This window comes from Peromyscus eremicus, chromosome 3 (assembly GCF_949786415.1).
Source record: "Peromyscus eremicus chromosome 3, PerEre_H2_v1, whole genome shotgun sequence".
Classification (NCBI taxonomy): Eukaryota; Metazoa; Chordata; class Mammalia; order Rodentia; family Cricetidae; genus Peromyscus; species Peromyscus eremicus.
Genome location: NC_081418.1, coordinates 18,196,133 through 18,210,408, shown reverse-complemented (window position 1 = coordinate 18,210,408; position 14,276 = coordinate 18,196,133). Strand labels below are relative to the sequence as shown.

General features: G+C 40.0%; 1 protein-coding gene across 1 annotated transcript; it reads left to right on the top strand.

The window, feature by feature from the left end:
* Positions 1-6,854: 6,854 nt before the first annotated feature.
* Positions 6,855-12,621, top strand: Tfpi2 (tissue factor pathway inhibitor 2). The gene is made up of 5 exons (XM_059256499.1): positions 6,855-6,992; positions 7,200-7,382; positions 9,402-9,581; positions 11,279-11,449; positions 11,813-12,621. The coding sequence occupies exons 1-5, from the start codon at positions 6,905-6,907 to the stop codon at positions 11,893-11,895; spliced, it is 705 nt and encodes a 234-aa protein (XP_059112482.1). The 5' UTR covers positions 6,855-6,904; the 3' UTR covers positions 11,896-12,621.
* The last annotated feature ends 1,655 nt before the right edge of the window (positions 12,622-14,276 follow it).

The window sequence follows — 14,276 nt, the reverse complement described above, 5'->3', positions numbered from 1 at the left end:
AGCAGTGGTGAAAAGTTAGATAAAATAGAAGCAGAAATGTAGTCTGGATGACATTGGTCATAACTGTTTGGAATATTACATATACCAAGAAGTCCTGTAAAAGGTGACAATACAACTATCATCTTTGATAAAAGCATATCAGATTTTTCTCTCCATAATATGGAACTTGATTTGGAAGAGAACACAGAGGAGAAAACAGAAGATGAGGAAGTGGAGGCAGATGGAACCAGGAACACATTTAGTAAATTTGGCTGAAAATATGAGCAGTCAAATGGAGGTCTAGTAGGACATGGAGTCATAGATGAATGCTTAGTCTGAAGAGCAGGTATAAGAAGCATAGAGCTGGTTTTTGTGGGAATCAGGGGAGCAAGCCTTTGAAAGGGCAAGAGGGGGAAAGACTATTTCAAACAGTAGTCAAAGGGTTGATTTCTAAGGGGACCAGAGTAGTTCTTCCCTTTAAAAAAAGTATTTATTTTTTCATTTTCCACTTCCCTTTCTTCCTGCCAAAACCTCCCACATAACCCTCCTTGCTCTCTCTCAAATTCATGGCTTCTTTTCTCATTAATTGTTGTTGCATAAATATATGTCTGTACATATATATATATATATATTCCTAAATACATAAAGACAGCCTGTTTGATCTGTATAATGTTACTTGTATGTATGTTCTGAGGGCTGACCATTTGGTATGGATCGTCAATACATGTACTCTTTCCTGGGGAAACATGAGCTGTAGAAGGATAACAACAATCGACATGCTGACATGAATGTGGGGAGGAAAATGGGAGTCATCACCTCTACACAGGGAGGTATAGTTCTTCCTCTGTAAGGGAAAGAAGATAGGGTAGTTAGGAGATTTCTTTGGACAGCAGGAATATCTCAGTAGGACCAGCAGTACAGACCAGTATACTCAACTCTTAATGCAGAAGTGCTTTGAACTCAGTTTCTTCCTTAGCTGATAATCATAGGAGAGATGCATTAGCAGCCCTGGGAAATGCATCCCTTTCAAATTTCATCTACAGTCTCCATGTCACACAGATAGCAGATTATCTCTCGTGTATAATTTAAGGTATAAAACCTTTTCCACATAAAGCTAAAACAAACACATATTTAGAGGGCATATAGCATTTGTAATTAATACATAGCCAGCACAGACTTTGTCTAAATTATAAAAGTGACAATATTTTTTGCTAGAAAAGGTGTCTACATTTGAAAGGTCAAGGTCTATTGCTTTATGCTAAATATAACCTGGAAAATGAGGACTTTAGTGATTAGCTTTCTCAATCCTCTAATCTGATTATCAGTTTGGGCAGATGTTCCTCTAGAGTATTATGGCAATATATTTACTGAGTTGCTATCTGTTTGCTCTCAAATGAATTGTGAACTTCATGGTTGGGTAAAAGACAAATCTAAGTTAGAGCTATTCTGGTACTGAACTGTCGCTATGAGTACATGTCCTACAGATTGAGCATCCTTAATCCTAAAATCCCAAATGCAAAATACTCCCAGATATTAGATTCCACCAGTGTGGAAAATTCCATTATTGACCCCTCCACACATATTTCAACAACATTTTAAAGGATGGCTCAGTACATGTGACACTCAAAAAAACAGTCACTGAGGTCACATTTCCATCTTCATAGTTTCTAAATTTTTAACCAGTGTTTGATTATATTAAATTCTCCCTCCTCATTGCTGAATTGTCTGTCTTATTATTCTTGATGTCATATTTTCATATTTGTCCTTACTTACTTGAAATCTCTTTCTTAATTAATATGTTTCTTTTCCTCTGTCCAAAAAGTAAAAGTTGGCATGACTTAAATTTAGTCTTGAAAACTCTTTTATGTGATTTCAACTAAGTGAAATTATAAAGTCTCTCCTCTCTCTCTCTCTCTCTCTCTCTCTCTCTCTCTCTTTCTCTGTCGTGCATACACACACACACACACACACACACACACACACACCCCAGATTAAAATGCAAGTACACTGAAATATTGTATAAAATTACCTTCTGGATATGTGCATAAATTATACATGAAAAAATTAATTTGGGGTTTATGTTTTAGTCCAATCCTCAAGACATTTCATTATATATACTGCAATAAAGCACCCAAAACAGCCAGCAAAATCAACTCACTGATGAGCAAATCTGAAATATATTAATATTCTTAAAATTTTATTGAGAATACTTTACTGAACTGGCTTGTATAGTTTTCATCTCTGTGCACTATTATGCTATGGAACCTCTAAAGTGGTTTTGCTTCCTTATCTCAAACAACTAGGACAAAGTTTGGTACATTTTAAACACTTAACCACATTATTTTCATTCAGTGATTGTAAGAATAACTACAATTGGAACACATTATGCACTCCATTATCTCTTGCTCTGGAGAGAAAGCAGGAATGATAAACATTAGTCATGGAGGAGGTATATCATTTTGGGTGGATCCATGGTACATTATATTCTCAAATGTACTTGCAATGTCACAGAGTGTGCGTTAGAAAAACTGTTCTGTCTGGCCTGACTCATTAGGAAAACACAAATTTGACAGGGCTGTATTTAACAAAGCCATCCTGACTCCCATACCTCAGAGGAGATTATCCATCTTCCTCAGCAAATGTATAAACTCCTTCTTACTGCTTGCTGGACTTGCTTCAAATCTTCCTTTGACAGTTTTCACTGACAGGTAGAAAGATCTCCCTGCTTCTTAAACCATTATCACTGTAACTCCTTAAAATGGTGTCATAGCATGTAGCCCAAGTCACATAGTTCAACTGATTCCAATCATTCACTAGTGACCTAGACATTTTGTCTAACAAAGACAGATCAGTTGCCTCAGTTGTTTTTGTAAGTTCTCAGGCAACTATAAAGCCTGTTTGGCTGTTAGATGACAGGAAAGGTGCAGAAGGATTGCAAACTGTAGATGTCAATAAAATCCAGATTTCCTTCAGATTCACTCGTTATGACCAAGGTGGGTGTGACAGGAATCAGGAGCAAGCATTGTGGTACTCTGGAAGGGCTCAGGGCTCACCAGAGCTTTTATATTTAACCTCAGTATCGAGTGATCTCCACCAAGCGCAGAACTGGAAGGTGGGAAGAATACAGAGCTGGGACTCGAGCCTGTTAGGTTTTAATCTCAGCTCTACAAGCAACCAAGGTGGATAAACATGACCAGGTACTTTAGGATTCTAGGTCTCAGTTTACGACTCTGTAAATCAACAGACTTCTAGCTTCTTATGGTATTGAAATCGTAAGAACCCTGTGACACATATTTTACAGGATTCTAAATTATTCTGAGTGTCTCTTTAGCTACAGCCACCATGCTATAGGAAGAATGAGTCAGTCACGAGGACATTTTGCCAGTTCGCTCACAGCCTTCCACTTCCTGTTGACTTTGGACAAAGGAACAGTTTTCCTTAGTCTTGTGAAAACCTTCTGACCTAAATACAGCTCTAAGGACAATGACCTAGATACTGCCTTAAGGACAATGACGTGGCTTTCCACATGGCTGTGGAATGTCACTTGTCTCTCCCACATGTCCCAAAGTGTTAGTTCTGTAAACTCAGAGTCACCCTCAGACATTTAAATTCCCTTTAAATTGGAAGATATTTTTCTCATGGACATAAAACACTCACGTGCTCTTCAATTATAAGGAGTAAATTCCTCCCTGGTGACCTGGCTTGACTATCTCAAACTTGTAACTATCCCTCTTGTTCAACTTTCATTCCTCAGTCAATGGTCACAGCTGCCTTCAGGATGCACCCCATTTAGCACAGAAAAGGGGAAAGAAACTAACACACTCGGAGTGTCTCTACCCTGTGCTTAAGGATATAACACCACAGAAAAAGAGGAGGCCTCTTAAGTCTCAATTCCACACCCAGTCCATTGCTCTGAGGGTACTGACTGAGTATGCTACTCTTGGCTGAGAAGCTAGTCCCCTTAGAATCACCACAAAATGATGTCTAATCAGTGGGACTCCTTCTACGCAAAAAGGTGCCCTCTAAGCTCAGCCCATGGAGAGAGCTGATGGGAAGAAGACCGTAATTTTCAGTCCCACAAGGCCATTCCCTTCCTGACCCAGGCTAACACACTATGTTAAAGTAGTGTGCCAAGGTTGTCAACGGGAACTTGGCTAACTATGGTAAGGATGGGCTTTGTGCCATCCTGCAAGAAGCTAGCGGTCCCTTTGTGTATTTAGATCTTTCCCTCTAACCTGCCGCACACATCTTGACACAGCATTGTGCTTTTCTTGTTGAAAAAGAAACTGAGGCTCAGAGAGTTCCAGAGAACAAGAAAGAAAGTCCAAATCTTTGATTTCCAAGTGTATTTCACCAACACAGCATCCAACTTCCAAAGAAAACAAAATGACTGCCCCGATTCAGAAGGCTCAGTTTTTATACCAGCAACAGCTGGCGAAAGCCTACCACTAGCGGAGAATAAGGGGAAGAAATGACAGCCATCAGTGCTGACGTCTCATACATTCTGTCTTTGAAGTTTATTGTCATCTAGAGATGTATTTCACTGTATTCAGAAAGAGAATACCTAAGTTTAAAGTTAACTTTCCTTCCCAACATGACCCTGGTGAAATATTCCCTAAAACTCCCCTTTTCTGATAGTACATGGAATGTACTAGGAGGGATTAATTCTAGTCTCCCAAGAATGTGGGAGCACGTTGATTGTCTTCCAAAGCCCGTTGGCTTTCTCAGTGATTCATGCATGCATTGAGCTGGCTCGCGTTGGGTCACAGATCACATTCATCTCTGCCCAACTCTTCATTCCGTGAAGAGGCAGTGGTGGCTTGAAACTGGCCACGTTGAAGTAACACAACACGTAAATCAGTAAGTGAGACAACAATGCGCACTCTCATTCTTTCAATTTCTATCCCACCCAGCTGGTGGTTAAGCATTTACTTTGCCAGCTCTGGCGATTGTTCTTAATCATTGTTATCTAGTGACGCCGCCAACAGCACTTTCAGACCGGGCTAGTCTTCTTAGGAATGTGACTCTCTATCCTTTGACACCAAGGCAATTGAAACAGGACAAGTTATAATCTGCAAAATATCCCAGAGTATTGACCTAATGTGAACCACTGTGCGGTAGTTTACAGAATTTTCCAGCTTAAAGGAGATCTTCTTTAAACTCCTCCTGGTATCTTCAGGAAAAATCAGGAATAGTTATTCATTAGATAGTATCAGATAAAACAAGAGAAAATGGGACAGAAAGGAAGATACATTCATCAAGACAGTCTTTTAAAAGTTTGTCTCAATTTTTCCTGTTAATCTTGTATAAACTTTCAATGTTGATTTTTGTCATTGTCTAAACAAAACATTGGTCATAGTCTAATATATCAAAAGAATAGTGGACTTTATTAGTTGTACTGATTAGGGATGTGTAGAAAGGGGTTGGCCAAAGCTACATCAGCCGGTGTGTAAAACAGTGTAACCATCATCTTGGGAAATGGTGTGGCCAAGTCTAATACTTCCCTATGAAAGAATAGTGAAAATCACATCTCCTCACAAAGCACCTTCTTCATTGGCACAAGATAGAAACTTTGTAGCATTTGTATGTTGGATTTAAAAACTGATAACGCCAGGCGGTGGTGGCGCACGCCTTTAATCCTAGCACTCGGGAGGCAGAGCCAGGCGGATCTCTGTGAGTTCGAGGCCAGCCTGGGCTACCAAGTGAGTTCCAGGAAAGGCGCAAAGCTACACAGAGAAACCCTGTCTCGAAAAACAAAAAAAAAAAGAAAAAAAAACAAAACAAACAAAAAAAAAAAACAAAAACCTGATAACAAAGCATACATATATTACAAAAAAGTAGTTGAGAAGAAACACAAACACCAAGGCAGGTGCAGTGAGACGGACTTCTAATCTTAGCATTTAGGAGGTGGTAGAGTAAGGGGGATCAGGTCTTTGTTGATATTCATCCTTTGCTACACAGCCAATTGGAAGTCAGTCTGGCCTACATTAGATCCTGTTTCAAAAGCAATAAATAAATAATAGAAAGAACAAACAAAATACAAAAGTAAAGACTACTCTACAACCTCATGCATATGAAATTTAAGAATGGGCAAAACTTATCAGTGGGCCCAGAAATCAAATGAGCCAGCTGCCCTGTCTTGGCACAGGCTTGTGTCTCAAAAGGAGCATCCACAAAGCAAAGAACCTTTTGGAATGATGAAATCTCTTAATTCTTCAGCAATGAGGAGATGGAGGCAGGAGGATAAAAAAAAAAATTCAAGGTATCCTTGATTATATCGTGAGTTTAAAATCAGCATAAGATCCATGGAACTGTCTCAAAAAAAAAAAAAAAAAGGTATTGTTTGAGGTGGTTACTTCTCACAGAATACATTCCATCAGTCCCTACCCTTAAAACTGAGTACAAACTTCTACTGAGTGTAATCCGGTTGGAAAGGATGTATACACACAGAGATTTCCAATCTCAGAGTCCATAGTGATGTACTGGCTAGTGTAAGAAAAATGAGTCTGCCTTTCCCTCAGCCCTCACGTAAATGGGCTCTAGGATTGATGTTTCTTTGAAGTGAAGGTGCAAATTGGTGTTTTGAGCAATCCTCAGTGTGGGTGGGTCATTTGCCTCTGACTAGCTAGTTTCTGGTTATTGACACACAAGCAGTTCTTCGGGCATCCCCCCTGGCTGCAGGGGAAAGTTTGGGAATTAAGTTCAACTTCTCAACTCCCAGGAAATTCCTCTTGGGACACTATGCGCACGGGGGCGGGATGGGCCACTGCTGCGGGCGGGCGTGAATCAGCTACATTTTTTTTTGTGCTCCGCCCCGTTGGGGGTCCAGGGACGGTCGCCTGCTTAAAAGCCGCTCCCCTGCGAGCGGGCAACTGGCGCTCTCCTCCCTGCGCACATCCAGGGTGCGGCAGCTCCACCCGGTACTATGGACCCCGCTACGCCCCTGCGGTTGTGGCTTCTGCTGCTGCTCCTGGTGGGCTCTGCTCGCGGTCTGGCTTCAGCATCCGCCCAAGGTATCGGCCCAGGATCCCTCTTACCCCGGTTCGCCCGCCGCCCAGGGACCCGCTCTTGCTAGGCTGTCCCCAGGCTCCTGCCTCCGCCCAGGGGAAGTCGTGCGTAGTTAGCGCAGAAACTTCTGCTGGTGAACTTTAGAGCCAGACTTTTCAGTCCCTGTCAGGCACCAAATCTGACCACTCCGGTTGCTTTCCTTCTGATTACAGGGAAGAACTTAGAGATCTGCCTCTTGCCTTTGGATCAGGGACCTTGTCGGGCCCTCTTCCGCAGGTTCTACTATGATAGGAACAAACAGACTTGCCGCGATTTCAAGTATGGAGGCTGCCTGGGCAACGCCAACAATTTCCACAGTCAGGAACTCTGTGAATACACTTGTGGGAATATCGAGAGTAAGTGTTCCGGGGTGCACTGGACTCAGCTAGCATCGGCGCCAAGGGGTGGGTCGGAGCTCAGCTGATTTTCCAGGTCTAGTTGAGTCCATAAGTGCTAAACAAACTTCGCTATCTCTGCCCCCCATGCCGCCCTCTTTTGTTATTAGTTCTTTCAGATTTTCAGAAAACGTGTTTTGATCATTTTCACCTCTATGCTTCCAGATCCACGCCCTTTTCCACCCAAGTTTGTGCCCCTCCCCCAACCCCTGTAGAGTTTATGCTGTCTATATACTCTGGGATGTATGGCCTTCCTGGAGAGTGATCACCCTACCTGGGGCTGCACTTTTACAGAAAACTGACTTTGCCCCAACATCAACTCCTTAGTTATGGGTGGGACTTTGTGCGCATCTCCTACATGACTACTTTTAAGTTTCCCCAATGTAACCCCAAGTCTACAACCACGAACAGAGTTCATCTCGGTACCAGATTCCATTGCAATGCAGCGCCTGCGTGAACTTTGGGAAAGGTGAATGAGCCCATCCTAGGCCGTCATAAACGCAAGGGGAGGACGTCAGTACTCTTCCGTAGCCATTATTAGCTCCAGAAATATGGCTCTGAGACTGCCATTTCCTCCGGGCAATTACCCATTGATATGGAATACTTTTCTTGGTTCTTACTTTTGAAGTATGGTTTTACTCATTCTGTAACTTTACTTTTGTTACCAGATGCTTGGGTTAGTGTAGCGGGATAGCTGAACTTTACAAGAGTCCATTCTCTTTCACTTTGCCGTTTTATAATTATATCTATTAAGGAGGATACAGGGTTTTGGCCATCAGTGAACTTAGCCAGGAAGAAATGTGTATTGATGTGAATAAACTTTTATGCAGAAACCGAACAGAGAACAGTATTTCTACTGAACCTGAAAGCCACGTCACAGCTGAGTCAGGCCTCCCACACTAACAGCAATTTACCTTCCGATGAATGGGCAGACTTTTGGAATTTACTATTCCAGTATGAAATAAAGTTATCAGCCCCCATAGTTTCAGAAATTATGGTAAAGTTTTTAAAGTACTACTTAGAGGGCTTAGATTTTTATTACCATCTTATTAATTTCTTAGGTTAGCATACAAAACAGTGTGCTTTGTTAGGCTCACTCATACATACATGTCATTATACTTTATCTCTGTCCCCCAGCACCCTTTGGCACTCTTTCTCATTCTCCACCCTTTTTTACTGGTCCTTTTTTTCCTAAAATAGTCACACCTTCAGCTCTCACACCACGTGACCTCTCTACGCTCTGTTTGCCCCTCTCCCCACTCTGGCCTTCCTCCCTGCCTCACGTGCTCACCTCTCTACTTTCATCATACATAAACTTCAACCTAGATTCTGCATATGAGAGAAAATATGTGGTGTTTGTCTTTCTGAGTGTGGCTTGTTTTGTTTTTCATGATGAACTCCAGTTTCACCCATTTCCCTGGAAACCTCATGGCTTCATCATTATTTTCATCTGAAAAAAAAAAACATTCCATTGTACATTCAACCACATTTATTTAAAGATTCATCTGTTGTTGGACATCTGGGGTGTCTCTGTTCCTTATTATTTTGAAGAGTACAGGAACAAACATTCATATGCAGATAATTCTGTGGTGTGTACACCCAGGACTCTTTAGATACACACTTGAGTGTGATAGAGTGGGTGTAATAAAAAGCTGAACGGCCAGTAGTTAGGCAGGAGGTATAGGCAGGACTTCCAGGGACAGAAAGAACTCTGGGAAGAAGAAGTCATCAGTCAGACAGAGAGGATACAGGAGGTGCAAAGTGAAAGAGAGGTTAACACCCTGTGACAGAATATAGGTTAATATAAATGGGTTGATTTAAGTTATAAGAGCTAGTTGAGACAACCCTAAGCTAAAGGCCAAGCTTTCATAATTAATAAGAAGTCTCCATGTCATTATTTGGAACTGATGGAGGAAAAGAAAGTCCATTACAGAAGACTTTTTTGGAGTAACATGTTTTATTACCTCTCTCTTCCCCCAGAAGTTCCTACAGTTTGTCGGTTAGAACTCAAAACCTATCCATGTGATAAGCCCAATGTGCAGTATTTCTTCAATCTGAAGACCATGACATGTGAAACCCTTAAGCCTGGTCTGTGTAGCACGACTATGAACGTATTCCCTGATGAAGATACTTGCAAGGACTTCTGTGAACCAAGGAAACGTGAGTACTTTAATTGTGGTGTTTCTATTTCAAGTTTTTTATTAAGATTTTAAGGGAAAATCAATAATTTGACCTGAAATTAACATGGTTTACATGCTGGGGATTGCACAATTATGTGATTTTGTGTGTGCATCTGTGTGTGCCTGTGTGTGTTTCTCAGGAATAAAACCTAGACTGTGTTGATGGTCAAAACTACTGTCCTGTAGGAAGCATTATGTCCTTATTTTTCCATGTGTGGGTATAAGCTGAAGGTTAATAATGATGTGCAAAATTCTCAAGGCTGGACCATGACAAAGCCATTAACAAAATGTTGCTACTTTTTCACTTGGAGAACAACAATTGAACATCTCTAATTAGAAAATCTGAAATGTGAAAAACTTGAAAATCAGAAACTTTTGATCATTGACCTTTCTTCACAAATGGAAATTTTCATACTTGACCTCAACTGATGAGTGACAGTCAAAAAATAGGCCCACTAATATTACATTAAATCATCTTCAAACCCTTCATGGGAGGTGGGTGTGAAACACAATCAACTTCTTATTTAGAACTGCATCCCAACACCCAATCTGCAAGGTATCTCATTATGCACATGCAGATGTCCCAAAATTTGAAAACTCTGAAATATGAAACACTTCTGGTCCTGTGTAGTTTTCAGATAAGGGATAGTCATACTGTATTATCTGCCTCTTCAATTTATTCATAAAAATTAGAGGAAGAGCTTTAAAGGATAGGAGGGGAGAGACAGCGCTGGACATAGTGCTTTTTTCTCGTATTTTCATGTATATGCCTGTGAATGAAAGAGGGAGCTGGGCCCCTTTGAGAGAAGTGAATGAAGTATTAGTGATGGCAGGTGGGGAATATAATGGGGGATGCAAGCACAGTGATACATGAAAATGCCATGATGGAACCCATTTTTATACTGACTAAAGAAATTGATTAAAAAAAATAGCATGCACTAATAAATGCTGAGACATCAGAAATGCATGGAAGTAGTTTTATGTTTGAGACAGTGAACTACAGAGGGTTGAGACTTTGGTGAAACATCTGTATGCTTTGGTAATTACAAATTATATCAGAGTTCTTTCCTTCTTTCCTTTCCCCATTTCTTCAGCCATTTTCCACCAAGTGTGGCAGAGACACAGAGATCTTAAACAGTTAAATCCTGAAGTCTCCTTTGGCAGACTTTGATAGACTTCTGTTGGTGTACTGTGTTGAAAATACATCATTAACTAGTGAATGTATGTAAATGTTCCAATGCTTGGTACCAGCCCAAGAAAGTTTGTCAAAGTATGCCATATACTGTCCTTTGAAATGTAGCCAATTTTTAGCATGTCAAATTGGAGGCTTAATTTCTTTTTACATATAAAAGGTAAAAGACACAGCTGCAGAAGGAACTATTTTAGCTTATAAAATTGAGAAGGATGGACATGGGAGGCATTGTCTGGGGGTGTGATGCAAACATAATGCATCACATTATGTGATGTGAATGTCAAATGTTTAGCTTAATAAATAACAGAATGATCAAAACGAAGCAGGTAACTTCCCTGTGACCTGAGACACACCTTTTTTGAATGGTTGAATATTTTGGATTCAGAATGAGGCCTGTGTGGCATTTCTTCAGGTACTCCCCTGACCATCACCGTCTCTTAGTTTGGTATTACAACATTTCTCACTTGTTTTTCTTTTCCATAAAGTTCCATCATTTTGCTCCAGTCCAAAAGATGAAGGCCTGTGCTCTGCCAACGTGACACGCTATTATTTTAATTCAAGAAACAAAGCCTGTGAGACCTTTACCTACACTGGCTGTGGTGGGAATGAAAATAACTTTTATTACCTGGATGATTGTGACCGTGCTTGCATTAAAGGTAGCAAAACTTTTCCTATTCAGTCATCATGCAAAGATAATGAATAATTCAAAAGGAAAATTGTATTTTCTGTATCCATTTTGCTAGTACCAAATGGCTACTTTTAGACTAACCCTACAAAAGCAGTGCTTGTGTGCTGATTTGGTTTGTCAGAGGCATATACTGGCTAGCTGTGGCAGTCAGTAGTCAGGGTCTCCCAGTTTTAAACAGACCATTAACAACTGAAATCCTGAAGAGCTGAACTGACTTTATAATCAGAATAGACGAAATGTGGTGGGATCATGAATATTCTGGAAAAGTTGATTTAAAGTGAGCATCAGACTAAAGCCATATGACAGTTAATTGCTATTTTGTTGTCTTTAGCACCAAAGACGTCAAAGAAAAGGAAGACAGGAAGTGGTTTCAGAATCAGAAGAAAGCCCAGACGTTGGAAGCCACGTTTTTAAGTATTTCCCTTTACTTGAGGAAAAAAATCATTCGTAATTTACTCATCTGATTTTACTGATATGTTACTTTTTTACCTGTGTATTTTTTATTCATAACAGGCTGCTTTCCAAATGTGAAACTATGGTTTTAAATTTACTGTTCAAATGTTTAAGTGACTGAATCCTTCAGTTATCAGATGTGAATGTGACCATGACTCACCCAAATTCTTGGGGTGGTTTGTCCTAGTTTCAGAAGATAGTGGTTACTAAAATATCATATGACAATTTAATTGTGCAATTTTAACATATATGAGCATCAATAGGAATGGTGAAACCATTTCAGATTGTAATTTAGGGTCTTGGAGACAAGTTGCTGATTTATGAACACGTTAAACAATCATCCCAATGGTATTACTTATACCTTGCCAAGTGTACTTCCATTATACCTTGCCAAGTGTACTTCCATTCCTGTCTTGTCAGACTGCAATATGATTAGGAGGTGCAGTTATTTCAAAGTTACAATTATTATTGGATAAATTTTAAATGTGGGTGAATTTATGAAAACAAAAACATTTTCCTAGAAAAAATCATTACATATGTAATTCTATGTCTCTGTATTTTTCCATATCTGACAAGCTAGCTATCTTCTCTGACAATATGTGTTGCATTATTTCCTCAGACAAAATGTTTTGGAGAACAATGACATTACTAGATCTTTTGTACATGTAAGATGCATCCTGCATCAAATGCATGTATGATTTGGTAACTTGAATTTCAGAAATAAATTATTTTTAAAAGTGGTTATTACAAGAAGGTAGTGTTTTTCTTTCCTAGTAAGGAAAATTAAGAAAAACTGTATTATGCTTTCTTTTAGTAAATTTAACATTTAAAAGTAACTCTTTAGCAAAATTACAAGTACATTCACTCTTTGCCTGAGAAGGTACTTCTCTGAAAACCTATCACAGTTATTTTGAAAACAAGGGTGTGCTAGAGAACATTGATCGATGCAGAAATCTGGAAACAAACTAGAGGTATGAAGGAGACTGGCTGGTGAAGTGACATGTGGGACATGAGCAGAGTGTCTGTGTGTGTACATAATCAGACCCAAGGACACATCGAGGAAACAGGGAGTAGACAATAAAAAAAGTGCACATTCTCAGACATCATGGGAGATATTGATGTACATAAATGATTATAAAGGATGGAGGCAACAGAGAGTTAATGGATATGAGACAAGTTTTAGGTAAGTGATCCATCTTCTGTAGTTTTTACTTTGGAACATGTTCTATTTTATGGAAATTTAAACAAGCTAAAGGAAAGAAATTAGGCACTTTTTGAACACTGAAAAAAAATATAGTGGAGAATCCAAGCAACTGATGAACAGTGAAATAAGTACAAAAAAAGATATAGTTTTAGTTTTGGTGACTTTTAGAACCAGTATGTGACCATAAATCTTTGGCAATATACAACCTAAGGATCTAAACATTCTAAAGAAATCAGAGAAAGTATTGAAAAGTTCTCTGATTGTGATTAGTTATTGCTAAACCGCTATTGCTATATGGAACCTAAATGTATAGGATACTTTATGGTACTATATATTCAATAAAATTGGAGACTTCTTTAGAGTTGAGATTTTTAAAGAGAAAAATATGTAGAAGAACACAGAATACAAAAGGGGAAACTTTTTTCTTTTATTCTTTCATATATTATATCCCAAACACAGATTCCTCTCCCTCCACTCTTCCCAGCCCACTCCCCTCTTTCCCAGATCCACTCCTCCTACATTTCTCTTCAAAAAAGGAGCAGACCTCCCAGGGATGTCAACCAAACATAGCATAACAAGTTACAATAAGACTTGGCACAAACCCTCATATCAAGGCTGGATAAGGCAACACAGAGTGAGGAAAAGGGACCCAAGAGTAGGCAAAAGAGTCAGAGATACCCCCACTCCCACTTTTAGGGGTCCCACAAGAATACCCAGCTACACAACCATAACATATATGCAGAGGACCTAGCTCAGACCCATACATGGTCTGTGATGGTTGCTTCAGTCTCTGTGATCCCCTGTGAGCCCTGTTTAGTTGATTATGTGGGTCATGTTCTCCTGGTGTCCTTGACCCTTATGGCTCCTGAAATCCCATTCCCCTCTTCTGTGGGGTTCCCTGAGCTCCACCTAGCATTGGGCTGTGGGTCTCTGCATCTGCTCCCATAAGTTGCTGGATGACACGTATCTGATGATAACTGGGTTAGGTACCAATCCTATGAGTATAGCAGAATATCATTGGGAACCATTAGAATCGCCTCATTGACCTATTCAGCCTGACACCTGGTCATCCAGGCAATGTGAGAAGTAGGTTCACTCTTGTGGCTTAGCCTCAAGTTGGACCAGTCATTGGTTGGCC

Coding starts and splice junctions, on each gene's coding strand:
- Tfpi2 (XM_059256499.1), top strand. CDS start 6,905: ATGGACCCCGCTACGCCCCTGCGGTTGTGGCTTCTGCTGCTGCTCCTG. Junction 7,383..9,401: donor CACTTGTGGGAATATCGAGA/GTAAGTGTTCCG, acceptor CTCTTCCCCCAG/AAGTTCCTACAGTTTGTCGG. Junction 11,450..11,812: donor TGACCGTGCTTGCATTAAAG/GTAGCAAAACTT, acceptor TGTTGTCTTTAG/CACCAAAGACGTCAAAGAAA.